This window comes from Amblyomma mixtum, chromosome 2 (genome assembly GCF_055824585.1).
Source record: "Amblyomma mixtum isolate Tamu chromosome 2, ASM5582458v1, whole genome shotgun sequence".
NCBI lineage: Eukaryota > Metazoa > Arthropoda > Arachnida > Ixodida > Ixodidae > Amblyomma > Amblyomma mixtum.
In genome coordinates, this window is record NC_143013.1 from 130,691,433 (window position 1) to 130,718,499 (window position 27,067).

At 47.7% G+C, this 27,067-nt stretch overlaps 2 protein-coding genes and 1 pseudogene across 2 annotated transcripts in view; 2 read left to right on the top strand and 1 right to left on the bottom strand.

Annotated features, from left to right (window-relative positions):
- Positions 1–1,529: 1,529 nt before the first annotated feature.
- Positions 1,530–27,037, bottom strand: LOC149360909 (uncharacterized). Its single transcript, XM_089572543.1, has 5 exons — positions 26,742–27,037; positions 22,716–22,881; positions 15,613–15,727; positions 8,557–8,729; positions 1,530–1,734 (listed from the first exon to the last, which is right to left on the bottom strand). Exons 1-5 carry the CDS (start codon positions 27,035–27,037, stop codon positions 1,585–1,587), a joined length of 900 nt encoding a protein of 299 aa, XP_089428669.1. The 3' UTR covers positions 1,530–1,584.
- LOC149360910 (monocarboxylate transporter 2-like) overlaps positions 3,009–27,067 on the top strand; it is a 99,440-nt gene continuing 75,381 nt past the window's right edge. Inside the window, exon 1 of the mRNA XM_089572540.1 lies at positions 3,009–3,624. Coding sequence (XP_089428666.1) covers positions 3,621–3,624 — 4 coding nt within the window. The 5' untranslated portion in view covers positions 3,009–3,620. The remainder of the gene's footprint in view (positions 3,625–27,067) is intronic.
- Positions 9,480–12,261, top strand: LOC149360911 (uncharacterized; annotated as a pseudogene).

The following is a 27,067-nucleotide window of genomic DNA, read 5'->3' on the forward strand; positions in this document are numbered from 1 at the left end:
AGCCAGCCTAACATTATACATTTCAGATACTTTTATGGCATTGAACTGGTGGAATAAATCGCACGTGTTTATATGAGAACCGACGTTAAGTACTGCACGCAGGGCCTTCTTCTGTAAAACATAAATCTTATTTTTATTGGTACCTGTAGTTGTTCCCCAAACTAAATGCGCATAGTTCACTTGGGACATAAAGAGTGAATTATATAGGTGAAGTTTAACTTTGCATGGAAGTAAGTGACGATGCCGATTAATGATACCTGTGACACGAGAAAGCTTACTGATGACAGCGTTAACATGATTGTCCCAGCTTAGCTGGCTGTTGAAATGAACCCCTAATATCTTAATATTATCTACAACCTCTATCGTTTCCAAACCTAGGTTAAGATCGCATGGTAGAATAACGTTTTTATTTTTATGCGAAGCATACTACGTTAGCTACCACTTCCGCCCTTCACCGTGGTTATGCGCCTCCAAATCACGTGATACATGACGTCACACCACGTGACACGGTGACGTCACGACAGTGGAGAAATGGGGGCCCACCTCGCGCCGTCGCTGTGGTTGTGCGCCTCCAAATCACGTGATACATGACGTCATACCACGTGAAACGATGACGTCACGACAGTGGAGAAACGAGGGCCCACCTCGCGCCGTTGGTGTGGTTGTGCGCCTCCAAATTTCGCGACACGATGATGCTTCGCATTGTCCAGTCTTAACCAAGTTGAGCATCAGCCATTTTTTGGTTTGAACATAATTGCCTTAGTTTTAGTTACATTAATTTTCAACAGATTATTAAGGGACCACTGATGGAGTGTACTTAGTGTCCTATTGGCCTCGTTTATCACATCTTCACATGCGCTTGATGAGAAAAACAGTGAGACGTCATCTGCATACATAACGCACTTCACATGCAGGCATTGATTAACGATATCATTGATATATAAGTTAAAAAGAAGCGGTCCAAGGATACTTCCCTGGTAACATTAAGCCCCAATAAACCAAACCAAACCAAACCAAACCGTCCGTCCGTCCGTTTGTCCCAACCCACCCACCACATCACATACCTCATTACTGCGAACAGAGCCATGGATACAACCGAACTCATCGAAACAAAGATAGAGTCGTGCTTAAGAAGCAGTCAAAGTCGGCAATGAAAGTGTTTAGTTGTAATGTGTAGTCAATGCGTGTAGTCAAATAAAGCACTAGTACAGCACAAACAGTCTCGCAGTCAATGCCAAACAGTGCGGCGGGAAAGACTTTCGGCTTGAAGCACTTTAGAGAGCCAAAGTGCCACCTGAATTTGTTTTTTGGGAAGGAATTGGCATGAAGGAAAAAATGTGCAGCATGAAACGAAAACCCCTTACGCTCTTAACCGCTTGGTAAATGTTGTTTATTGCGAAAAAAATACGGGTTTGCGCTTTGTCGACACGTAAAAGCAGTGATAAATCGTGCATTATAGAGTTTACTTTTGAAATTAATTGAGCCGAGCAAAGCAGCTGCTATCAGGTTAAAACCGCTTTGGCTCTGACAATATTACGAATACAAATGATTAAATATCAATCGAAATAAGCGAAGACAGTTTGGTCACTGCTTCTTGGCCTCCGGTGGCGGCATTAGCTGGTGGCCGCCCTCTTCGAGAAGATGCAGGATCTGCTGCAGCGTCGCTTCCAACTCTTCCACGGCCCGTGCCTGGCGCTCGGCGGCGGCCAGCTGGCGAGAGGTGCTGGCTTCCACCTGCTCCAATTGAGAGAGGAGGGAATTTCGACAGGCAGTGCTCGGTCAGCACCTCAAGCAAAAGGAGGTGACGCTGCTTTTAGCTCTAGAGTGGCACAAGAGTGGCTCACTGTTCAGAGATCGATCGAAAACCGAACTCCGATAATGTTTGCGCTTTCATTAGGAATCATGCACAGCACCAAAAACAGGTTAGTTGCAGCAAGTACGCAAGGAACTCTGTATTTGCTTTCTTTTTTAAAGTTCACCGAGCCGTAATACATCTGAGCATAATACAAGGCGAACTTTGGAATGCAAACAAGAATTTCAAGCTCAATTTAATGTTTTTTGAAAAGCAGGTTTGAAACTAGCGCGGATTTTGGCACTAAATTCGCAAGGAAAAGAAAAAGAGCTGGCGTGACGGAGTGGTTAGCGTGCTCGTCTCGCACTCCAGAGGCTCTGGTTCGATTCCCCAACTCGACCCATTTCCTACTCGGTGTTATTTATTAACGCTTCTGGGATATTTCGCTCACGGCCAACGCCGCCGACGACACCGTCTACTCTGCGACACGGGGACCTTAGCGCTGTCGCGTCAACACCGCAGGACGATGCTGCAATGAACGAGTGCTAGGAGTCTGAGCGGATACTTTACGCAGTTATGCCTAGGCTTAAGGTATGTGCCCTTTTACCCGTCGGTGCCCCATGGGTGGTGTAAGGGATCGGCAGTGTACGCGGGGTCATCGGAACGCGGCTGGGGGCGTTCAAAGCGAAGCGTCTCCTTTCTTGGAACGTGTCCGCTCGCGAACACGCTGGGAAGAACGGGTGTCCCCCGCCCCGCGGTACCGATTCGCGCACGTGCTGGCACGAGTGTACATTTGTGTTTGTTTTTATGTTTATTTAGTGGTAGAGAGGGTGGTTTTACCTTGTTGAAGCCGGAGGTCTGGCCATGCCCTTGAAGAACCAATCATGTTGAGAGCACAACATGATTGGAAGCTACGAAATGTGGGCCGGGCATTTAGGGCTTTAAAACCGGGCCCCGGAGCTCGAGCGCGGCTTCGGCCGCTTATCTGTTTTTTGAGCAGCGTCCGCTCCGGCGGACGCAGTTGTTGCTGCGACGCGCGTCTTTTCTTTCCTTTTTCTCTTTCCTCGGCTCTTTTAAATCTCCTCTATCTGCACGTGGCAGCGGTGGTGGCTTGGCACGAGCCAGTAGCAGGCCCGTGCAATTTCCTTTTCATCCTTCTCTCAGTCACAACAACAACAACAACAAGCGGGGTTCTGCGCTAAGGTGAGATGCTATGCATCTTCGGCTACGCCGAGTAGGGGCCTCCCCTAGTGTTAGCCAGTTCCACCTTTTTGTTGTTTGGTTTGTCCTTTGCTGTTTAATTTGTCTCTTGTGCCTAAACTTCTATATGTGATGTAAATATCCGTATATAAATCTTCAAGTATTCGCCTTACCCCTGCATCTCAACTCATTACGAGAGCGTCTCTGACGGGGCACCCCTGGTGCAGAGATCTTCAAGTTAGATAAACCGTCTCTGGCGGTGCACCCCTGGTGCAAGGAAGACAGGGAAGGGAACCTGTGAACTTTACTGGCGCAGTCGACGAAGATCCTGCGGCCATCGAAAGACGGCGCAGGAAGAAGACTGAAGGCAGGGAGAAAGGCGACGGTCAGGCAACAGCAGCGTTCGAGAACGGACCTGCGGAGAGACGGCGGCAAGTACGCAAGGACCACAGCAGTAGTCCAGCGACGCGGGACTGCATCCGGTCAAGAAAAGCAGCGCGTCGAGAACGTGACGGTCACTGTCGGGTCACAGCAAGTGACGACAACGTACACAGGATCAGCGGCGTGCGACAGCTCATCGCAGCGTCCGGTGAAAGTGGCGGTGGACTGCGACGCCAAGGAGCTGGCAATGAGTGAGTTTCCTGTGAGTTTCCTTCGTCGCATTGTTCACGTCCCTGTGCGTGTGTTCGAGCCGGTAGGTCAGATGAGGGATACAGACAGCGGTATGGAGAGTTATCCATGCCGGCCCACACTCGATGTGAGGTATCGAGTGGAATTGGCGAAGGCGCGCTTAGCTTATTATCAGGCTGAACTTTCAAAAGTGAATGGAGGAAAGGCGCCGCTATGCGAGGAAAAACCTCCGGATTTGCAGGTGTTAGAAGCAAGGCGCCAGCAGCTAGAGCTCGAGGTGGCTAAGCTCAAAGAGTCTAGGAGTGCTAGTCAACTAGCCAGGGAGAACTGCTCCGAGTTCCGAGCAGAGAGGCCGCCAATGCTGGAAGGCAAAGGCATATGCCTGTCAAGTACAGGTCAAGAAAACAGCCAGGCAGAAGAAAAAAGTGAGCCAGATTTCTGCGAAGCTGGAATAGCAGTTGAAGAAAGTATCGTGACGGAACGCAGCGTCGCGGTATTAGAGGCGGTGAACGCGCACTCCGACGATACAGCAGCACAGGTTTGCTCTACCTCAAATGACACCAGGGACGCGGACGCGAGTTCAGGATTGTTGGAAATCACTCTGACAATTCCAAAAACGAGATCTCAAGGAAGCTGCGGAAAAGGGCCGTTCGTTCAGCATGAAGCGGCCACTGACTACCGATGTACGATCGGAGAGCTTGTGACAGGAGAAAGTGTAACGTTGCTGGAACGGCACACTGTGTCGGGCATGGGGCATGAAGAGCCCCGTACCGTTATTGATGGAAAGTGCCTTTCATCCGAGGCAGAGAACGGAGGTGACAAGAATATAAGCGCAACAAGACGACACAAAGACGGAGGAAAAACGACAGGACAGGCGCTAACTTGCAACACTTTACTGTCTTCATAAACCGCCGCACATATATCAACCACAAGGGGGAGGGGTAAAGACAGATAGGGGGGAACACATTTGAAGGCACGTGCGAAGAGACTCGAATATTGCAAACCAAAAACAGGAGAATCCGCAGAACTATGCCATATCTAAAAACTGACACTCTTTTTTATATATCATGATCGACGGGGTGCTAACACATGCACTCCCACTTTTACATATTCTGTGCGCTTCTATCAATTCGCGTGCGATCGTGTCTTTACTTTTGCAGATTACACTTGTTTCCACGAGTTTTGCTCCACATGCCTTCTTTTTTTTTTTCCTTCTTCTTCTTTCCAGCAATCCTTACAGTGAAGCGGTAGATTTGACCCGGTCCCATTCTTTAATGACAAACTGTGTTCTCTCAAACGGTCATTAATACATCGCCCCGTTTGCCCGATGTAAGTTTTTCCACATGTCAGTGGGATGCTATACACAACTCCAACCGCACAATCTACAAAAGGATTAGCATGTTTCGTTTGGCAAACTTTTTTCTTATCCTTATCAGGGTTAACCATTCGGCACAATGCGGCGAGTTTCCTGGGGGCAGAAAAAACCACCGGCACCTTGTCCTTGGAAGCAACATGCTTAAGATTATGTGCAACTTTATGTGAATACGGGATCACAACCGGTCTAATTTTCTTTTCAGAGGCTCCACTTTCATCTCTTTTTTCTTTTCGTATTTTCTTCACCTTTTCTAGCAAAGCTTCGCTGACGGAGCTCAAGACTGACAGTGGGAAGCCCGCCTGTTTTAGCTTCTGAATCTGGGCGTCAAAGCTTTCCTGCGCTTTGTGGCAACACGACTTCTTTAGAGAGGAATCCAGGCACATCATGGCGATGGCGCGCTTTACCGTTTTCGAATGCGTTGAGCCGTACGGCAACAGTTCCTTGCGGGCACGGGGGCAATACTTCCAGCATGCGCTTTCGTCAGTAATGTTGATGTCAATGTCTAAAAACTGCAAACTATTTCCCTTCGGGAGCTCGTAGGTAAAATCTAAGCATCCAGCGTGATTTTTAAAATCAGCTAAAACTTCTTCCACGACCCGCTGGTAGGACAAAGATGAGTGTTTCCTTAATATAATTAAAAAGTCGTCAACGTACCTAAAACTCTTCAAAACACAACTGTGATCAAATGCACCTGCCAAGGCTTTGTAAATTCCCGCAAGAAAAATGTTGCACAGTATGGGTGCCACACACGAACCAATACATATTCCGTTCTTCTGCAAATAGACCCGATCTTGGAACGAAACAGTCGTGGAACCCAAGTAAAATTCTAAAAGTGTGAGGAAGTTATCCACCGAAATGCCCGCGGAATTTTGGAAGGCAATTGGGCCATTTTCTTCAATGCAGAGCGAGACAGCCGCCAACAACTCTGGTTGAGGAACGGAGTAAAAAAGATCCACAACGTCAACAGAAAATATATATCCCACGGACTCGTTGTGTCGTCTTGTTGCGCTTATATTCTTGCCAGCTATGAACCAACATGCCCCGGAGAGTGTTTTACTGAACGGAGGTGAGCCTGTTGCGCCAACCGGGCAGAGCGCCGCGCAATTGTCGAACGCACCCGATGGGCGTCCGAGCAGGTCCTACGAGGAGAAGGAAATGCGTGACGACTTGCCAGAAGGCAAGCTCGGGTCAAACGACGACGAGTCAGCTCGTACAGCAGACGATGCCACGAGGCCGGCCAGCGCCTATCAAGCAGGGAGCGGCGATTTCAATGCTTGCCCGTGCAGGAACGGGACAAATGGCTCCAAGCGAGGCAGAGTAGCTGGAGGCAGGTGCGTGGCCTTCACGTTGAAAGTCAGCGCGTGGAGCAGTACGTTCCGTGCTGCAGTACACCAAATCCCGTGTGGCAAAAGCAGCCGCACTGATATGATTAGACTGGCCAGAAGCTATGCTCCTTACGCAGGACACGGCTTGTACTGGCGCGCCGGAGAGAGCGTGCCCTCAAGGGCGTCGCGTGGTCAGGGATTTGGACCCATCGAGTACCGCGACGTTTTTGATCCTGGAGGGCACCGGCTTTTGAGCTCTCGCCCGCTGTGGCACCAGCCTAATGAGCCGAGTGGCAGTTAGGCGTTAATCGTGTCGATTGAGACGCGTGGTGGCTCGAACGCACATAGGGACGCTCGGTGCGACCAAGGAGGCTCACGTGGCCGCTTACGGACCCTATATGTGTGCCAATGAACGCTCCGGTTGCGAGTGTCTGTGTGCATGTGTGCCCATTCGCGAGGACGAGTGTGTACTTGAAAGTGGTGAATTGGGGGCAACCCACCAACATGGACGCCGTGTTACGGCGCACGGCAGGCATGCCACCGTGTGTATTTGTGCAATTTGCTTATGTTGTGTTGGCGCCCGTGTGCATTTTGCTTTTGGTTTTGTTTGTGTAACTGGTCGCAGCGCGACAGCTTGGACTTCGGTCAATGCGCTGGATTTAAATGTGTGAAACGCGCATTGGAATGTGTACGTTTTGTTTGTTGTGTCACCTGAAGGGTGGTTTCGTGTCAGACACCGATCCCTTTTGTTTGTAATTCTAAAAGTGCCATTTGGGCCCTTTGTACAATCTTGGGAAGGGCGTGTAAGGGATCGGCAGTGTACGCGGGGTCATCGGAACGCGGCTGGGGGCGTTCAAAGCGAAGCGTCTCCTTTCTTGGAACGCGCCCGCTCTCGAACGCGCTGGGAAGAACGGGTGTCCCCTGCCCCGCGGTACCGATTCGCGCACGTGCTGGCACGAGTGTACATTTGTGTTTGTTTTTATGTTTATTTAGTGGTAGAGAGGGTGGTTTTACCTTGTTGAAGCCGGAGGTCTGGCCATGCCCTTGAAGAACCAATCATGTTGAGAGCACAACATGATTGGAAGCTACAAAATGTGGGCCGGGCCTTTAGGGCTTTAAAACCGGGCCCCGGAGCTGGAAGCGGGGTTCTGCGCTAAGGTGAGATGCTATGCATCTTCGGCTACGCCGAGTAGGGGCCTCCCCTAGTGTTAGCCAGTTCCACCTTTTTGTTGTTTGGTTTGTCCTTTGCTGTTTAATTTGTCTCTTGTGCCTGAACTTGTATATGTGATGTAAATATCCGTATATAAATCTTCAAGTATTCGCCTTACCCCTGCATCTCAACTCATTACGAGAGCGTCTCTGACGGGGCACCCCTGGTGCAGAGATCAAGCTTCAGTCTTCAAGTTAGATAAACCGTCTCTGGCGGTGCACCCCTGGTGCGAGGAAGATAAAGAACCTGTGAAACTTTACTGGTGGGCTTGCAAAACTGGTGATACAGGTGGCTACACCTGAAGCTGTGAAACAATAGACCGGAACAGTGGGTGCCTATTGTAAGAGCGTACGTCACGTAAGAGAGAGATGTTGGGTTCGTCGGTGGGAGACGCATTTCTACCGAGGGGGCCCGGAGGTGGGTTGTGCGGAAAGTGCAGCTGACGCCACATTTTTGAGGCACGAGCTCAGAACAGCTAACAGTGTAAAACACAGAAATGTTATATCGATGAAGTGTTTGTTTTTGTGTGGTAATGGGTTTTTCAAAAAGGCAGGCAATCGAATAAAAGCGGCTTTTACACTGCCATGTAAGGAGAATAGGGACCTGGGTGGTAAGACTTTCTCGCCGGTTAGCTGGTTCGTCATCATCATCATCCTCATCAGCCTGACTACGCCCACTGCAGGTGAAAGGCCTCTCCCATGTCTCTCCAATTAATCCTGTCCTTCGGCACTTGCGGCCACCGTATCCCCGCAAATTTCTTATTCTCATCCGCCCACCTAACTTTCTGCCGGCCCCTGCTGCGCCTGCCTTCTCTTGGAATCCACTCCGTTACCCTTGAGGACCAGCGGTTATCTCGTCTTCTAAGTTTGTACTTAGTATGCGAAGAGAGAGGCATAAAAAGACGAAGGGGCAAGGGCGCAACTTCCAAAAGTGGCGCTCTTGTCCCGTCGTGTTTGTCACTTTTAGTCTCCGTCTACTGCGCGCACTCTTATTAAAAACCGGGGAAAAGAAGGCGCCCCCTCACCTCTTCGAGGTGTCTCAGCACTTGAGAGCGAAAAGTGGCTGGCGCAGCCGCATCCTGCCCCTTGTGTTCAGCCGAGGCGTTTGCGTCGTCCGGTAGAGAGCCGCTCGACAGCTGTGGCAGCGCGGCGAGCTCCTTGCTTGCTGAAGTCGACACTTGGGAGGTTCCCGGTTCGGCTGCGCGGAGAGCACCAGCTTCGGTCGCATATGACCGCTACGCAAGGATACGCAGCCTGAGGCGAAAACCCTTTTACACCGGGCTAGAGGCATTCCAGTCAAAAAGGGTATGCAGACATTTCTGCGGTTTCCCATCGATACGCGTTTTCCTGAGCGCTTGGATTCTTTGCATACGCCTGTAGAGACTACAACGTTCTCTGTTTTAAGATAAGATAAGAACTTTCTTCAGACTAGCAGAAATGCCTGGAAGATCGGCGAAAAGGCAGTCAAATACCTGACAAAGCGCCATCCCCCTTCCCACCCCTAAAATTTGATATTTGCTCAAAATAGCTAGAGTACAAAGCAGAAAAAGAATCAATACAGCACAGAAAGTAAAGTTCATCAAACACCTTGAACTCGTTACTTAAAAGAGAACATAATGCAAGCATGAGGCACTGTGAATGAAAAGGTCCCCTTCGTTTCGCCCCGTAGTTTTGGTTAGCAAAGTAAATCTATCTGTTTGATGTGTCTGTTGCTTTTTTGTTCTCTTTCTATCCATCAGACAATGGGGACGGGGAAATTCTCGCATCAGTAGTGCCGATGCGAGAATCTTGAAGTTTCCCAACGACGCTGTAATCCTGTGGCACGTTGCCGGAACGGGCTGGACCAAGACCTCGGGCACCAAGACCCCTTTATTGCAGTGCACGCATAAAAAATGGCACAACTAGGCAAGAGTGGTACTTGCGCCGCTGTGCCCGTCTGAGACGCTGGCTAGCCCGTTGAGTACACCTAAGCAATACCTCTCCGAGTTCCCTCCTGAGCAAGCTGCTGCGAGCAATCATGAGTGGGCATTGGAGAGCGGCAGCGATGCAGATGCTGCTTCATCCGGTCTTTTTTGCTACCCATTTGCTGGTCCTCGCCTACCCCTGGTATGCTGTCCTCCCTAGAGTGCCCTTGGAACTTTCGACGCCTGTATTCGCCGACGAAGACCGTGTGCTTCCTGCAGCAGCTTGCGGTTTGCCGGTTCTGGTTTCGCTACCTCCCATCATTGGAACGCCACCGGTGCTCTGTCACTACAAGACAACAACATTGCCAGCGCCAGCAGTGCCGTCACCTATAAATTGCCTGTTTTCAAGTGCGCGCGCCAGTGGGCATGGGAGAGCGGCAACGATGCAGACGCTGCTTCATCCGTTTTTTTTTTGCTACCCAGGTTAGTCAGTCTTATTCCCTTTATTCTAAACGCACAAGCAACCGGTGCTTGCTGCTCATCCCATGCCCACATGTTCTGTCATTATTGGCTTCTGATTGCGTAGATGTTATGATGCTGCTATTCATGTCGGGTGACGTTGAGGTCAACCCCGGCCCTGGGGAAAATGTTGACGGCACCAGCATCGAAATTTTGGCGGCAATCAAAGCACTCGCAAGTACAATGGAATCGCGTCATGCAGAAGTAATGTCAACCCTTAATGAGGTGAAAGCTAGCCAAAAGATCCTCGAGGAACGTGTGTCTGATGTAACCGTGAGACTGGCAGTGGTTGAGACCAGAGTAGACACTCTTGAAGGAATCCATGATGCTGCTGAACTTAGTCGCGTCATCACAGATGCTCTTAAAGACGAGACTTCCATGATCCAAGCTCGCCTCAATGAGTATGAGGATAGATCACGCCGAGACAACTTAATTTTCTATGGACTTGAAGATGAAGAGAATGAGACCTGGGCCCAAACCGAGCAAAAAGTACGAACCCTTTTAACAGACTCCCTCTCGCTGGAACTAAGTGATGAGGCCATCTCTCGCGCGCATAGATTGGGGCCTTTCGTTCAAGCTAAAACCCGGCCGATAATTGTTAAATTCCTTTCTCCGAAGACCAAAGACTGCATCTTATCGCAAAAGGATAAGTTAAAGAAGACCCGTGTTAGTGTTCAAGAAGATTTCTGTAAGGCGACCAGACAATCGCGGAAAAAGCTGGTTGAATTCGGTAAACGCACTGGAGCGTTCTATAATCTGCGCTACAACAAGCTACATGTGAACAAGAAATGCTACGTTTATTGTCCACAAACTGATCGTGTGTGTGAAATTGAGCCTGCCCTGACATCTGCACATGTCACTGAAGCAGGAGGCTCTTCAAACTCGTCCGTTCTCGGTGATTAGGGATCAGCGGCCGTTGACACAGAATGTATTCGTGATGTCAGATTCCTTTTCACAAATATTCGAAGCCTCATGAATAAACGCGACGCCCTATCCTCCCTGATAGACACGTGCTGTGCCGATGTGATTATTATCACTGAAACATGGTTGTCTGGCAAAATTGATAACTCTGAACTGTTTGATTGTGAACGACATTACACTGTTTATAGACAAGATCGCTCTGGGCGTTCGGGTGGCGGGATTTTGATCGCTGTTGCGGATGACTTGCTTTCTTATGATGTTCTTATATCCTCAGAGATTGAATTTCTTTGCACATGTATTAAGATAAACCATAAGGAAACCATATTTTGTGCCTGTTACCGACCCCCCAATCAGCGAGCAGTTTTTGTGATAACCTCCATGACTGCCTTAACAAAATTGTACTTAGGTTTCCAAAAGCACCAATTTTTCTCTTAGGCGATTTTAATTTCCCTGCTATATCATGGACGGAAGACGACCCCGTTGTTTGTTGTTCTTCAGAATCGCCTAACCTTCCTTGACTTATGTTCAACATTTAACCTCTGTCAACTTGTGAAAGAGCCAACTCGCATTACAGCATCCACTGCCAACAGTCTGGACCTTGTTCTAACAACCTGCCCTGACTCCGTTTCATCTCTTACAGTTCTGCCGGGACTAAGCGACCATTTAGTTATCAACTTCACTCTACCGTCACGTGCACCCCACCCAGTCAAACATTATAAGGCAATTCGGGATTACAAAAATGGAAATTATTCTGCGATTAACACCGAACTAGAAAAATTTGCTGACATTTTTTCCCCCAGATTTTGGGAACGTTCAGTGCACAATAACTGGTCTCTTTTCAAAGACAAACTGGAAGCCATCACTGATAAGTACGCCCCACTTCGTAGAATAACGTGCACTAAACGTTCACCATGGTTCAGTGTTTCCTTGAGGCGACTGCTAAACAAAAAAAAAACGCATCTTTCGGCGCTGCACAGCATCTAACTGTACAGAGAGATGGAATGCTTATCGTACTGTGGCATCACAATACAAAAAGGCTCTTTTCAACGCGAAATGCAACTTTTTTTCAAAATACCTTGCCTAGTCTACTGATTACTAACCCACGCAAGTTCTGGAATATCCTTAACGTGAAACCAAAAAAAGATATGATACTGAAAGATAACCAGGGTGCCCTGATCCCACTAAACGAATGTTGCACATTATTAAATCGTACTTTTACTCTGTCTTTCGTAACAACCACGCCAGTTACTCTTCCCGACATGCCTACCTTTGACTCCCAGTTGATGGATGCCATCACTATTGACTGGGAGGGAATTCAGAAACTTATTGACAGTGCTAAAATGTCATCCTCTGCAGGTGCTGATGGTATCAGCAACAAGATGTTGAAAAGCACTATTACTTATTCTTCACTCATGTTGTCCGAAATTTTTACTCAGTCATTGCAGGCCGGCACGCTCCCTGACGACTGCAAGGTGGGCAAGGTGGTTCCAGTACACAAGTCTGGTGATGTTCACAGCCCTTTTAACTACAGACCAATTTCATTAACTTCTATTCCATGCAAATTACTTGAACATGTAATCTATTCTGCCCTCATGAGTCACCTTGAGTCCAATTCTTTTTTCACACCCCATCAACATGGTTTTCGAAGAAATCATTCATGTGAAACACAGTTAATCGCATTTACTAACGACCTTTTTGCAGCTTTGGATCGTTCTTCGATTGTTGATTGCATATTCATTGACTTTGCTAAAGCCTTCGATACCGTGTCTCACCCTCTTCTACTTCTCAAACTCAGCAAACTAAACATAGATTGTGATGTATTAAAATGGATTGAATGTTTTTTGGCCGCTCGTACTCAGTATGTAACAGTCAATGACCATGATTCTAATCTTTCTTCAGTAACATCGGGCGTTCCTCAAGGATCTGTTGTAGTAGTAGTCGTAGTGAAAACATTTATTTTTTTTTTCAAAAGGAAGAGTTAGGGGGTAGGGGGATGGGGATAGATAGATGTGGAGCTTCAGTGGTCGGTATTCCCTAGTCCAGGATCCCGTTGACCTCCGCCGCTGCCTTGGCCCTCGTCACCAGCATAAGCTGTGTGCTCGGGCCGGAGTCAGCCAGGAGGGCCTCCCACTGCTCTAGACTAGGGCTATTTACCTTTGGTAGTAAAGGGCTTTTTTCGCAGCCCCAGGTGGCGTGGTACGTTGTGGCGTAGCCCCCACACCACACGCACTCTTTCGCGTATCTGTTCGGCCACATTTTGTGATACATGGCTCTGCTTGGGTAGGTGTCTGTTTGTAGTCGTCTGAGCGTGGTGGCCTGCTCTCTGTCGAGGATATCCGCCGGAGCCGAGTACTTCTGTTGTAGGACCTCTGCTTTTCCTAATCTATATTAATGACCTTCCTGATCTCATAACATCTTCTATCAGGTTGTTCGCTGACGACTGTGTAATATACAGAGAAATTTCCAGCCCATCCGATACCTTGGTTCTTCAGTCTGACATTAATAACATCTCTGCTTGGTGCGACACTTGGCTAATGAAGCTTAATGTATCTGAATCTAAAGCAATGAAAGTAACACGAATGCCTTACAAAGCTAACCCGCATCCATATATTCTAAATGACTCCCCCTTAGTTTTTGTTTCTGCATATAAGTATCTTGGCGTATACATTACCAATGACCTCTCATGGAAAACGCATATCGAACACATAACTAACAATGCTAATCGCATGCTTGGTTTCCTTCGCCGTAACTTTTCACTTGCTCCGGTTAGTTTAAAACTACTACTGTACAAAACGGTCGTCCGATCTAAAATAGAATATGCGTCTTCTGTATGGGACCCTAACATTAAGTCACTGATTAACACTTTAGAATCAATTCAGAATCGTTCAGCCCGTTTTATTTTGTCTAACTACTCGCGTTTCTCTAGCGTCACACTCATGAAGAGAACTCTAGACCTTCCAGATCTTTCACTCCGGCGTCATCTTTCTAGACTTTTCACTTTCCAAAAATATATTACACAAATCAATCGCTAAATCAAAGTCTTTTCGCTGTTCCAAGTTATGTATCATCTCGCATTGATCACCGTCTCAAAGTGAGTGTTCCAAGTTGCAGAACTAACCAGTATTTTTATTCTTTCCTGCCCAAGACCAGCTCAGACTGGAACCACCTGCCCGCCAGCATCGTTTCCATCTCTGAACCAGAAGTTTTTAGATCTGCTCTTCTTCATCACCTATGTTAACTACTCTCCTTATTGTATTTTATTTGTATAAGTATACTTACCACTCCTATCTATAACGCCTCAACGGCCTTGATAGTAATGAAATAAATAAATAAATAAATAAATAAATAAATAAATAAATAAATAAATAAATACAACTGTCACCTGCCACGGTGAGAAGTTTGCTCAAAGTGCGGTGGGCGGGTTGTGATGACGTCACAAGGTCACGTGACCTAGGTGCTAAGGGTATGAAAGTTAAGAGAGAAAGGAAAAAAATATGACTCTATTGGTGCAGTATTATATCAAATTAGGCTAGATGAATCCACCGGGGATAAGTAGAGAAAAAAATTGGTTTCCCAACCACACTGTATTCGAGCCTTCGTACTTTATAATTGTTGTGACAGGAATACGAAAGCCCAATCTATACTTTCCTTAAAGGGTTGCATGTGCGAGAGCAGACGACTAATGAAGAAAAACCTCGTCCCTAAACATTAAGCTAGAACTGTTCGTGCTGTCTAATGAGTATACTGTGACCTAGAACACACACACACAAAAACTAATTTAGATTCAGAGTTGACGCTGCTTTCAGTTTTCGTGTCTACTGCGGGCACGCTAGTGAAAGATTTTCTTTCAAGGGACATACAGACCTGGTGAGAATATGTCTTAATTGTCAACCACTTCCCGCGTCGTAGCTCAATTTACGGCACATGCGCTTTAATAGGCTCTTTAGCTGCGGCACGACGAAGCCCATTGCGCGGCTCCCGACGTGTTAATGGCCACCTCACCCGCGATCGATCGTCATTAAATACTGGGAGGCAGTTTGGTGAGTAATAAGGGAGTAATTACTCATTGACATCCACCCGAGCGCAGCCATACGGCTACAAAGGAAAGCTATACAGCTTTCTCAGAAACTTCGTAGGTAAAGAAAAAATCGTCACCCCCGCTTCACCGGAGCACTCGCTATACCAACTGAGCTAACCGGGACGGCAAGCTTATAGTAGGGCGAGAGCGAATTGATCAGGCAAGCTTATAGTAGGGCGAGAGCAAACTGATAAATAACTCGAAGTGGGAACAGTGTTGGTCAAAGCTACTGGTAGAGCGACTGCTGCGGTGAAGCGGTGGTCCTGGGTTCGAACTCCGGACCAGGACGAATTTTTCTTTACTACGAAGTTTCTGAGAAAGCTGTATAGCTTTCCTTTGTAGCCGCATGGCTGCGCTCGGGTGGACGCCAATGAGTAATTACTCCCTTTTTACAAATCTACTCTACCTTGGGGGATTCCCCTAAACTTTTGACCAATTTTGTGAGTGTAACTACTGTTTAGGCGCACAGGCATAGCGAACTTACGTGCCCCATAAAATCACAGGTAACAGCAAAACTTACTATACAGCGCACAGCTGTGTGGTGCGCGACTGCGCTCGAGCGCCGCTTGACAGCATGTTTTTCGAACGTATTGCCTTCAGCTTTACAAATCAGAGCCAACGGCATTTTGGCGAGGAAATGAGTGAAATACGGCACGAACCACCACGAGTCGCCGTCGGCTGCGATGTGTGAGCGCACTTGCAGCTGCGTCGACGCAAGACCGAGCACTTGATGCAACCAACCGGCGGTGACTTGTTCGCAGTCCGAGAAGGCGGCTGTCGTGACTGAACAAAGCCGGGCAAAGGGTTTCCTCGTTCAGCGACAAGTGAGCGGTGCAAATGGAAAACGAGCTTTACATGTAGAAATTTTACAAAGCCAGTACGAACCAACGACAGGCAATTTTAGCGCTATCAAAGCGCTGAACCAAAATTCTCAAGTGCTACACAAAACGATGTTTTGCATACTGTTTGCGTCAGAGAGAAGCAAGATGTGTTGCTGGGCGAGTTGGTTGAGGTACAGTCTTTGTCAAAAGTTTAGAGCCCAGGGGGTTTGCTTGTAAGCGTTGCAGTGGGCCTCCTAAAGCATTCGTAGAAGTCCTAACCATTGGAGGAGGCAGGATCAGAAATCTTCTTACCTTCAGGAAATTTGGAGCGCTGGAGGGGCATTACGAGCCACGCGGGTGGGGCTCAGAAGCAAACCTTCTGGGCTCCAAACTTTTGACAAAGGCTGTACATCTTGGGCAAGAACAGCGCTTGCAGACAAAGTACCAGAACGAGAACGACACAGCCCAGTTCTGTGTCCTTCTCGTTCTGGTCCTTTATCTGCAAACGCTGTTTTTAAGTCAGAGAGAAAATGCGTACGGCCAATTTTGGGGCTAAAGCGCTGTCCACCTCTCGCGTCTTCAGATTTCCTTCATTCAAGCTAGTACTTCTGCTCATATAGACTAAACCATAATAAGTCTATACAAAATATAATGAATTTCATGAAGCCGATATCAATCCATCACGCATGAAAATTATATCTGTAGAATGCGTCGTTTCAAAATGTTCACCTTAAGGCGGTTGCGAGCCTGCAGTCTTCGCATAAAAATAAAAAGGAATCACTTGCAGTAAATGAGTAGCGAAATAACACATTTCGCTAATTGTAAAGTCGATTTATGTGCAGTGCTCTTTGCACAGTTAATAGTGGAGCATACACTATTCAAAGAAAATACAGATGCAGTGGTTTCGTTTTTCGGAGTAACGGATGTCTTCATGGTTTCACCAAGGACAACCTATGCACATCTTCGGAGACAGAATGTACAACCAGCATTGCACCGTTCACTTCTGGCCACTCTATTAGCTGCGCTAAGTGCCTTGCGGGGAGAACAACCTAACCATTAGGAAAGTCTTATTATTTACGTTTAGTTTATATTTTGCGTGGCTATTTAGTGCAAAGCATGGGCAGGTTTTCCGTACGCCTTTGAGTACCAGATTTGCTGAATCACAGGGCTGATTTTTTTTTCTCTTTGAGCTCCCTTTTTAAGCTCTGATGGCTCTTTTTAGTTCGAAGACGGCTACAGGTCAAAAGTGCAAAATTTTTTTGGAACCAATCCTTGTTGGGTTCTTCTCTCACCAAAACTTTCATTGCGCTAGCTAGGGAGAACTGTACCCGAACTAGCGCAACAAGAAATGCTCACCGTATAGGCGCTTTTCTGAGTTTTGCAATTACTGGCTCTCTTGAGCGCGCTGACAATGTATTGCTAACTTTTCATGTCGCTTTTCCCTGTGTACGCAGCAATGCCAGTTGCTGTATGTCCATTCAGCCATTATCCCCGAGGTTCTGCTTTTATCTTTATGGCATTAGAAGCTCAGCAAATATATACAAATTCAAGGGAGGACTTCAGCAGTCGCTGTACAGCAAACTATACGGTACATAATCTCATGTTCCTCCCTCAGAATGTGCGAAAATTAGTGACGCCTTAAACCTGACATCCCACAAACTTTTTTTCAGCAGTGCGTATCAGCAACATTATTTAGTGAGATTTTTGTGCATACAAAAGTGTTGACAATCCGCTATTTTCTTTTATGAATGAATGCCATATCGTTCTGTGTGACTTCTCTCAGTTTCGATAATAGGACCATCGGGGGCTAGAAACTGGAATAACTGATGGCCATGGGGAAGTACAGCCTTTGTCAAAAGTTTAGAGCACAGGAAGTTTTCTTTTGAGCCACACTGTGTCGTTTTAATGCATCTCTAGCGCTCCAAATTTCCTGGGCATAAGAAGATTTCTGGTATGCATGGTAAGGTAGGACTTCCATGAATGCTCCTGGAGTCCCAATATAAAGCTTGGAAGTGAACCACCTGAGCTCTAAACTTTTGACAAAGGCTGTACCTTTGTAGTGCAATGTACTGAAATAGACTGGTCTTTTAGCAATGCTGCAGAGGGCGATATACCTGTGCAGGTTCATCATTTTGTGTGTTGTCATTCCACGCCTCAGTTGCTCTGTCCCCTGCCAAAGGCTCATTCGCTGCCCATAACTGCTTTCCTAACGGCTTTTCAACGAGGATTTCAACATGTGTACGTGTATGTAGGCGATAAACGTGAGTGAGTAGATGAGCGAGCGAGTGAGCGATCATATACATTCTGAAATCTGCCATGGCTCGTTCAGAGCCCTCAGAGGATCATCGTGGCGGTCGCTGCCATCAGACGCGTGTCATGATCGGCCTCGCACGTTGCAGTCCCAGCGCACAAGTACGGAGAATTGGGACAAACGCTTTTATTCGTCGCGGCAGTCACGCCGTGCCAAGTAGAGCTGAACGCTCGAAATAACTAAAAGTTTTCGCAGGAGCTTCGGTGCTGCTTTACATTACATCGGTTTTCTGGGGCCGTCGCAAATGGATTGTCTGAACGTAGGAAGTATTTTCTGGGCCATATTTTCTACCCAGGAGTTAGAGTCGGTCATGAAAATGACAATGTTCGCGATGCATCTGTCAGGAATATCAGGTTTTCACGAAATCGCAGGTTTATAATACCCGCATTGAACGACTTGGTGTTCGCTCCAGTGGTCAACATATGGCGCTAGTTACTAATGTCCGCGGAAGCTGGGCGTGTGCATAGCCAGCGTCTCGCCTATTTTTCCAACGCCAGCCAGATGCGGCTGACCCTTCCGATCAAGGCCCCCTCCCATCCCATTGTCCCCATTCTTTCTTTCAGCGGTGGTAGGGGACTTTAACGCGTACAGCTACCGATGGGGTAGTCATAAAGAGGCCGTAAAAGGCAGGAAATTAGCCGCTGCCATAGCCGACGCTGCACTAAGACACTCACGGACCCGTTGTGCCCGACTAGAATAAGAAATAGAGTCTCCCGAGACACGTGCCCGGGCCTATCGCTAGTCTGGAATGCTAAAAATTACGTATGTCAAAATGCAGAAGAAACTCTCGGCAGTGACCATTGCATCCTACAAGTCGCATAGAAATCAAATAAAATACGCAAAAATAGGAGGGGAGAGGAATGCCCGACCGAATGGACTAAGTGCAGGGAAGGGGAAACCCCGGCACTTGGTGTCGACGCGGCTAACTCTGAGGATTGCGCCCAAACATCAATTGAAACCAAAAATCACTTCAGGCGCAAATTTCAGACCACCGACGGCACACCGGCCGTAGACATCTACCTCAAAGACTTATGGGAAGCCTGGAGATCTCAACTAAGATACGAAAAAAAAAACAGAAATACAATAGTAAGCTTAAAATTCGAATTTCCCAGCTAACCAAACAGGCGCAAGCGTACGCGTGGTCTGAAGCCCAAACCAAACTGGATGTCTAAATGCGATTCCCTCAGCAAGAAGGGTACATGGAGCTTCTTCAGGTGCTCACTGAGCCTAATGAAACCGAAGGCGAACAGAGCAGAAATTTAAGGAGGGAATTCCAAGACTTTAAAGGCATGGACGAACAACTCGCCCACAAACTAAAAGCAAGATACTTATGCACGACTTCAGACAATGATGAGGAGATTCAAAGTTGGACGCAAAATTCGCCGTCGAGGAAATCAAAGCCGCACTGATGAGCATGAGACGGACAACAGCACTGGGAGAGGACAAGATAAGTAAGCCTTCTGGCCGTCTCAACGATCTAGCTCTGGAAGATTTTACGCACTACATCGAAAAATGGTGGGACTTGAGGGTATTACCAAATGACTGGAAAACATCCGTAATGACGTTCATCCCCAAGCCCGGTAAACAGATAAAAACAGAAAATTTGAGCCAATATCGCTCACGTCCTACGCCGGTAAGCTCATGGAGGCGGCAGTAAGGCAAAGGCTGTCCAATTATTTGAAACAGCACAAGCTAATGATGCCCTCCATGTTCGGCTTCCGGCCACATTTATCAGTACAGTACGTGCTGCTTCAAAACAATCGGGAAGTCAGCGACAACCCCCCCCCCCCCTCCTCACCCCGCTCTGTTGGGGAATCTGGCAGACAAGGCTATTTTAGCCCTGGCCGTCCTGAAGGGGCTTTCGACAACGGCAAACATAGTAAAATTCTGGAGAATTTGAACTACCTTCATGATGTAAAAAATAGCGCACAGGGAACACAAGGGACGGAAAGTAAACGACGCAGACGCAGACCCCGTCCCTTGTGTTCCCTGTGCGCTATTCTTTACGTCATGAACATTATCCAACTTGCCCAACTTTCCGCTTTACTGAATTTGAACTACACCGATTGCAGCGAGAAAACGTTGAGATATATATATTTTTTTTAGAAAATAGGAAAGCTTAGATCAGATTTGACTATGAAAAATTCGGGCCGATCAAGATTGGAACCCTAGGCTCGCCTTGATGAGCAAATATTTGTCCGCTGCTTTTTAACGTCGCCCTCATGAGCCTCCCCGAGAGGCTCAACGCCGCGGATGGCGTACGCCAAGCAATCTACGTAGACGACATTACGACCTGGTCGTCCCGGGGCAGCGTGGGTCAGGTGGAGGGGGCCCTCCAAGAGGCTGCCTCGGTAGTACAAGTTTACTCTCGGGAGTGCGTTATGGAATGCACTCCGAACAGATCAGAACTCTTACACATTAGAAAGGACAAAAACCTAGCAGAGAACATGCAAATTTACTTTAACGACACCCAGATACCAGTGTTTGAGACGCTTGGGGTACTGGGATTACAAATAACCGTGGTAACAATGCCATGGCCTTGCAAAAAAATAAAGTCCACCTACGAACAATTAGTGGGATGAATGGCAGGATATCCGGAAAGAACGGTGGACTACCCGAAAAAGATACCGTTGGCCCGGTTAAGGCGTTCATCGTCAGTAGTGTGGTGTACGCGGCGCCCTACCTCAAGCTGAAGAAGAGCGACCGCGGGAACCTCGACGCGATGATTTGGGCGGCCGTTAAAAGGCGCTAGGACTCCCTGCCAAAGAATCTACAGAGCGCCTTCTCTAACTTGGGGTCCACAACTGGGTGGAGGAGCTGATTGAGGCCCACAGAGAAGCCAAATTGCCATGGGGGTCGGTGACCAGCGCCGGCAGACCTGTCCTCTGGGACCTCAGTCTTGCTCTGCACCCCATCACCGAACGCAAAGTTGACATCTCTCAGGCAAAGAAAAATATTTTGACATTTAAGCCGCCCCCCCCCCCAAATTTGAATTGGGAGTATAACTAAGCGAGGTGTGAGGCCAGGACAAAATTTATTCAAAATTACTACGGGAATAACACAGGCATGTATTACGTGGATGCAGCGGGTCCAACCAAGGAGGGCTTCTGCACCATTGCGGTGGCGTACAAGGGAAAGCAGGTGAACGGGCTCTCGATAAAAACTAGTGACGCGTTAAGAATACTGTTGGCATTTGAGAGCAATTCGGATTCGGCGATTAGTAAAAAACAAATACAGGCAGTATGGATGCCCAGTCACCAGGGGTTGAGAGGAACGAGGCCGCTCACGCGGCTGCCTGAGCGTTCCTTTCCTCCGGGTTCCACTAAATCCCCAGGTTCTGCCGCGGCATTCATTTCAATTCGGCTAATATCTTACGCGGCTACTACAAACCATTTACGCCTCTGCAGGAGGGTAGTTCCGGGACCCGCCAAGGGTATCGACAGAACCGAGGAGTGCCACCTCAGACGGCTCCAAACCGTGTCTTTCTTATATAGTACCACATTAAAACACGCGGACACGACATTCACGGGAAGGTGAATATTCTGTGGGAAGTATGCTGACCTATACCACATGGTGTGGGCCTGCCAGTACCATAACCATATAGCCATTGTAAGTCAGCCAACTAGGGAGGGCTGGGAGGTAGCCCTGTCCAGCTCGGACCTGGAGCCCCAGAGGGCCCTGGTCCAGAGAGCACGGGCATCATCGGCGATCAATGGCGTCCAGGAATAAGGATTGCCACCCAGCGCAACGATCATCCCCTCTTCCCTTTTACAAAGCAGTACAGTGCTATATTAAATGTTTTCTCCTCCTACTCCCTCCTTATTCTGTCTCCTAACCTTTGCACCTGCTTCATCGCTGTCGGGAAGAGTACCTACTATCTTGGTGGCGCCCTGCCATAGAATGCGGACAAACTAAAGTGGCCGGAAGCGGCTGTACGCGGTGCTCGAACCCAGAGTCATGTCATCTGGTTAGCGCCGCGTGGCGGTAACTGCCTGAAATGAGGCGTTCCACAGGCTTGCAGTGCGAATCGAGCGATGCGGCTCGCATAGAAAAATTAGAGGAGGCGCTGGCTTCTTATGGGCATACTACACACGTTCGGCATGAGACTGCTTTTCCATTCGTGCGGTCCGTCGGAAACGGAGCGCCTCGGCCGATCTTCTTTTCTTCAACTGCACATGTTCCAGAGTGAGTAGGCGCTATTTAGCATTATACTCGGGCTTAATTCCTAGTTACCGTTCTTAAACAGCGCGCACAAAAGCATGCGCTCTCCACTGTGCTATTACACAGTGATAAATAACTGCCCCTTCACTGCGTTCTTTTATGCTGCTGCTCATTGAACTTCGACTGATTAACACACGTCGATCGTGTCATTCTCCTTCACCGCTGTTCGCAGCAATACTTTGCGGCTGTTTCACTGTAATTCACTTCTCGTTTCGTAATTATCGCAGGTGCAAGCAGGGGGCTCCATGGTTAAGTTCAATCGGTGCAAAATTTTGTCTGGGGAGCCGGCGCGTACCACTCACACACTGGTGAAATTTCTTGATTTTAATGCCCCTCCCTGAGCTGTGCTGGACAGAAGCCAGCACAGAATGCCAGTTTCCGTTTAGTTGCGCGCTTGAGCAGTGCTCACCGGTGACGCTGCAGCAGAGGCAGATGAAGGGGACTCAAGACGCTTCTGCACCACGTGACCTTGGCGTACTTCTAGCGCCAGCTCGTCTCCGACGATGCTCAGCACTCGGGCGTCATCTTCAGATAACCGAATTGGCGAAGCGGCGTGCGCACCGTCAGAAGAGCGTCTGCAAAGGTACACGCTCTTACCTCTTCTGTGATTCGACACAGGAAAACAACCGGCCAACGTCGACAGAAATCGTTTCAGTTGATACAACTAGATAAGCGCATTATTTGCATAGCTAAAGAGCGCGGCCATGATTATAAAAGCACGAAATAAAGGTGGTTTGGTTTGGTTTTATGGGGTTTAACGTCCCAAAGCGACTAAGGCTATGAGGGCCGCCGTAGTGGAGGGCTCCGGAAATTTCGACCACTTGGGGTTCTTTAACGTGCACTGACATCGCACAGTACACGGGCCTCTAAATTTCTCCTCCAAAGAAATTCAACCTCCGCGGCCGGGATCGAACCCGCGTCTTTCGGGTCAGCAGCCGAGCACCATAACCACTATAAAAACATAGGGTCACTGACTAAATCAAAATTTTAATGAAACGTATTGACGTTTCGGAAGCCCTACGGCTTCCTTGTTCACAATGGGTGAAACCAGGCAAAAGCATGCGCTTATATCTTATTCAACATGCGTCGTAATGATCTTGCGTAGTCAGCAGGCAGATTTCCTTGCGTCCGATTTATTGTACCGGAAGTGGTTTGTGTCATCAAGGACTCTAGATACAAGCGTCTAGAAGTGATTCGTTCTCTACTCACACCATACTCACAATCAAGCGCATTGAAAGGACTACCCTAATTTCTTGTGAGAGTGCCTATTTGCATTTAGAAACAGTTAAATCCAAATAAAATGGGCTTTCATGAGCCCTATATCAATGTTCCAAAAAGCCCTTCAATGATTCCTTAAGAACACTAGAACGTCATACTGGGCCCTGTGAGGGATTGAGACTGACACCAGCGACAGCCTGAAGTTTAGACATTCATCATCATCAGCCTGACTACACCCACTGCAGGGCAAAGGCCTCTCCCATGTCTCTCTAACTCTGTCCTTTGTCAGTTGCCGCCACTGTATCCCCGCAAACTTCTTAATCTCATCCGCCCACCTAACTTTCTGCCGTCCCCTGCTACGTTTGCTTTCTCTTGGAATCCACTCCGTTACCCTTAAGGACCAGCGGTTATCTTGCCTTCGCATTACATGCCCTGCCCAAGCCCATTTCTTTCTCTTGATTTCAACTAAGATGTCATTAACCCGCGCTTGTTCCCTCACCCACTCCGCCCTCTTCCGATCTCTTAAAGTTACACCTATCATTTTCCTTTCCATAGCTCGCTGCGTTGTTCTTAACTTAAGCTGAACCCTCTTTGTTAGCCTCCACTTTTCTGCCCCATAGGTGAGTACCGGTAGGATACAGCTGTTGTATACTTTTCTCTTCAGGGATATTGGTAAGCTACCATTCATGATCTGAGAGAACCTGCCATATGCGCTCCACCCCATTCTTATTCTTCTAGTTATTTCCCTCTCATGATCCGGATCTGCGGTTACTACCTGCCCTAAGTAGACATATTCTCTCACCACTTCCAGCACCTCGCTACCAATTGAGAACTGCTGTTCCCTTGCTAGGCTGTTGAACATTACTTTGGTTTTCTGCATGTTAATTCTTAGCCCCACCGTTCTGCTCTGCCTGTCTAACTGATTGATCATGCTTTGCAGTTCTTGTCCTGAGTGGCTTAGCAAGGCAATGTCATCAGCGGATCGCAAATTACTCAGGTATTCTCCATTAGCTCTTATCCCCAACTGTTCCCATTCCAGTCCCCGGAATACCTCCTGTAAGCAGGCAGTGAAGAGCTTTGGAGAGATCGTGTCTCCCTGCCTGACACCTTTCCGTATTGGAATTTTATTGCTGACCTATAGAGAACTATAGTAGCTGTGCAATCGTTATAAATATCTTCCAATATTTTCACATAACACTCCTCTACACCCTGATTCCGCAATGCCTGCATGACAGCTGAGGTTTCCACTGAGTCAAATGCTTACTCGTAATCAATGAAGGCTATATATAGGGGTTGGTTATATTCTGCGCATTTCTCTATCACCTGATTGATAGTGTGAATGTGGTCTGTTGTCGAGTATCCTTTACGAAAGCCTGCCTATCATTTGGTTGACTAAAATCTAAGGTTGTCCTGACTCTATTAGCGATTACCTTAGTAAATACCTTGTAGGCAACGGACAATAAGCTGATTGGTCTGTAATTCTTCAAATCCTTGACGTCTCCTTTCTTATGAAGTAAGATAATGTTAGCGTTCTTCCAAGTTTCTGGTACTCTCGAGGTCACAAGGCATTGCGTATACAGGGTGGCTAGTTTTTGCAGCACAATCTCTCCTCCGTCCTTCAACATATCTGCTGTTACCTGATCCTCACCAGCTGCTTTCCCTCTTTGCATTGCTCCTAAGGCTTTCTTTACTTCCTCCTTCGTTACTGGCAGGATGTCCCATTGCTGTACTCGTCTGCCTCCCTCAGTAACTTGATGATTAAATTCGCTACTGTATAGATTTGTGTACAACTCTTCGGCTAATTCAACTATCTTATCCATATTGCTGATGACATTGCCCTGTTTGTCTTTTAGCCCATACATCTGGTTTTTACTTATGCCCAGTTTTCTCCTCACTGATTTTAGGCTACCTCTGTTCCTTAGAGCATGCTCGATTTTCTCCATGTTAAACTTTCTTATGTCGGCTACCTTGCGCTTATTTATTAACTTCGATAGCTCTGCTAGTTCTATCCTGTCTGTGGGGTTAGACGTCCTCATGCTTTGGCGTTTCTTAATCAGATCTTTAGTCTCCTGAGATAGCTTGCTGGTATCTTGTCGAACCATCCTACCACCTACTTCTGCGGCGCACTCTGTAACGATAGCTGTAAGATTATCATTCATTGTTTCAACACTACGGTCGTCTTCTTCAGTTAAAGCGGAAAATCTGTTTTGCAGCGACATTCTGAATTCCTCTACCTTCCCTCTTAATGCTAACTCGTTAATAGCCTTTCGCTTCACCAGTTTCCTCCGTTCCCTCTTCAAATCTAAGCTAACAAGAGACCTTACCATTCTGTGGTGGCTACAACGGACCTTACCGAGGACCTCCACATCCTCTACGATGCCAGGTTGTGCACACAGTATGAAGTCTATTTCATTTTTAGTCTCACCATTGGGGCTCTTCCACGTCCACTTCCTGTTTGCTCGTTTGCGGAAGAAGGTATTCATAATCCGTAAATTATTTCTATCTGCGAACTCTACTAATAACTCTCCCCTACTGTTTTTAGAACCTATGCCATAGTCACCTACCGCCTTTTCTCCAGCCTGCTTTTTACCTACCTTTGCATTAAAGTCGCCCATCAGTACAGTGTACTGTGATTTTATTTTGGTCATTGCCGATTCCACATCCTCATAGAAGCTTTCAACTATCTGGTCATCATGGCTTGATGTAGGCGCGTAGGCCTGCACCACCTTCAGCTTGTACCTCTTATTAAGCGTAAGTACGATAGCTGCCACTCTCTCGTTAATACTGTAAAACTCCACGATGTTGCCAGCTATATCCTGATTAATGAGGAATCCCACTCCTAGTTCTCGCCTATCTGCTATCTACGATAGCGCAGTACATGCCCGCCCTTTAGTACTGTATATGCCTCATCTGTCCTCCTAACCTCACTAAGCCCTATGACATCCCATTTAATACCGGCTAATTCCTCCAATAGCACTGCTAAGCTAGCCTCACTTGATAAGGTTCTTTCGTTAAACGTTGCCAGGTTCAGTTACATTACATGATATAAATCAGACTGCGGTAACCATGCACATTTTTGCGTACAGCCTCTTAGTCGCAAAAATTGCACAGATTAGGTCTAATAAAGATATGATAAATTCACTGTAATCCGTACGCCCAGCCGAGGCTTGTGTAGACAGAATACCCGCGATCTACTGCACATGCTATTACTGCGTACTTGCTCTCTGCCGCTGCCAGCTCCTCTGCCCGGTGCCTGGCTGCGGCCACTCGGCTCTGCCAGTAGCGGCGCCACTCCTCGCTTGTCTTCGACGTGGGGCCCATGGCGTTCAGTAGGCTGGTCAGCTCGGACCAGAGCCGCTGCCTCGTCTCGGGGCTCAAGTCGGAGGTGGCCCGGCTCAAACTCTTGTGCACGCACAAGAAGTCGATCAGGACGATCCACTGGTCGGTGCTGCACCGACTGCTCTCCCGCTGGCGCTTAGCGGGTGGGCCTTCCTTTTTTGCCACATTCTCCATCGTCTTCTGGCGTTGTTCTTCGTCTTCTTC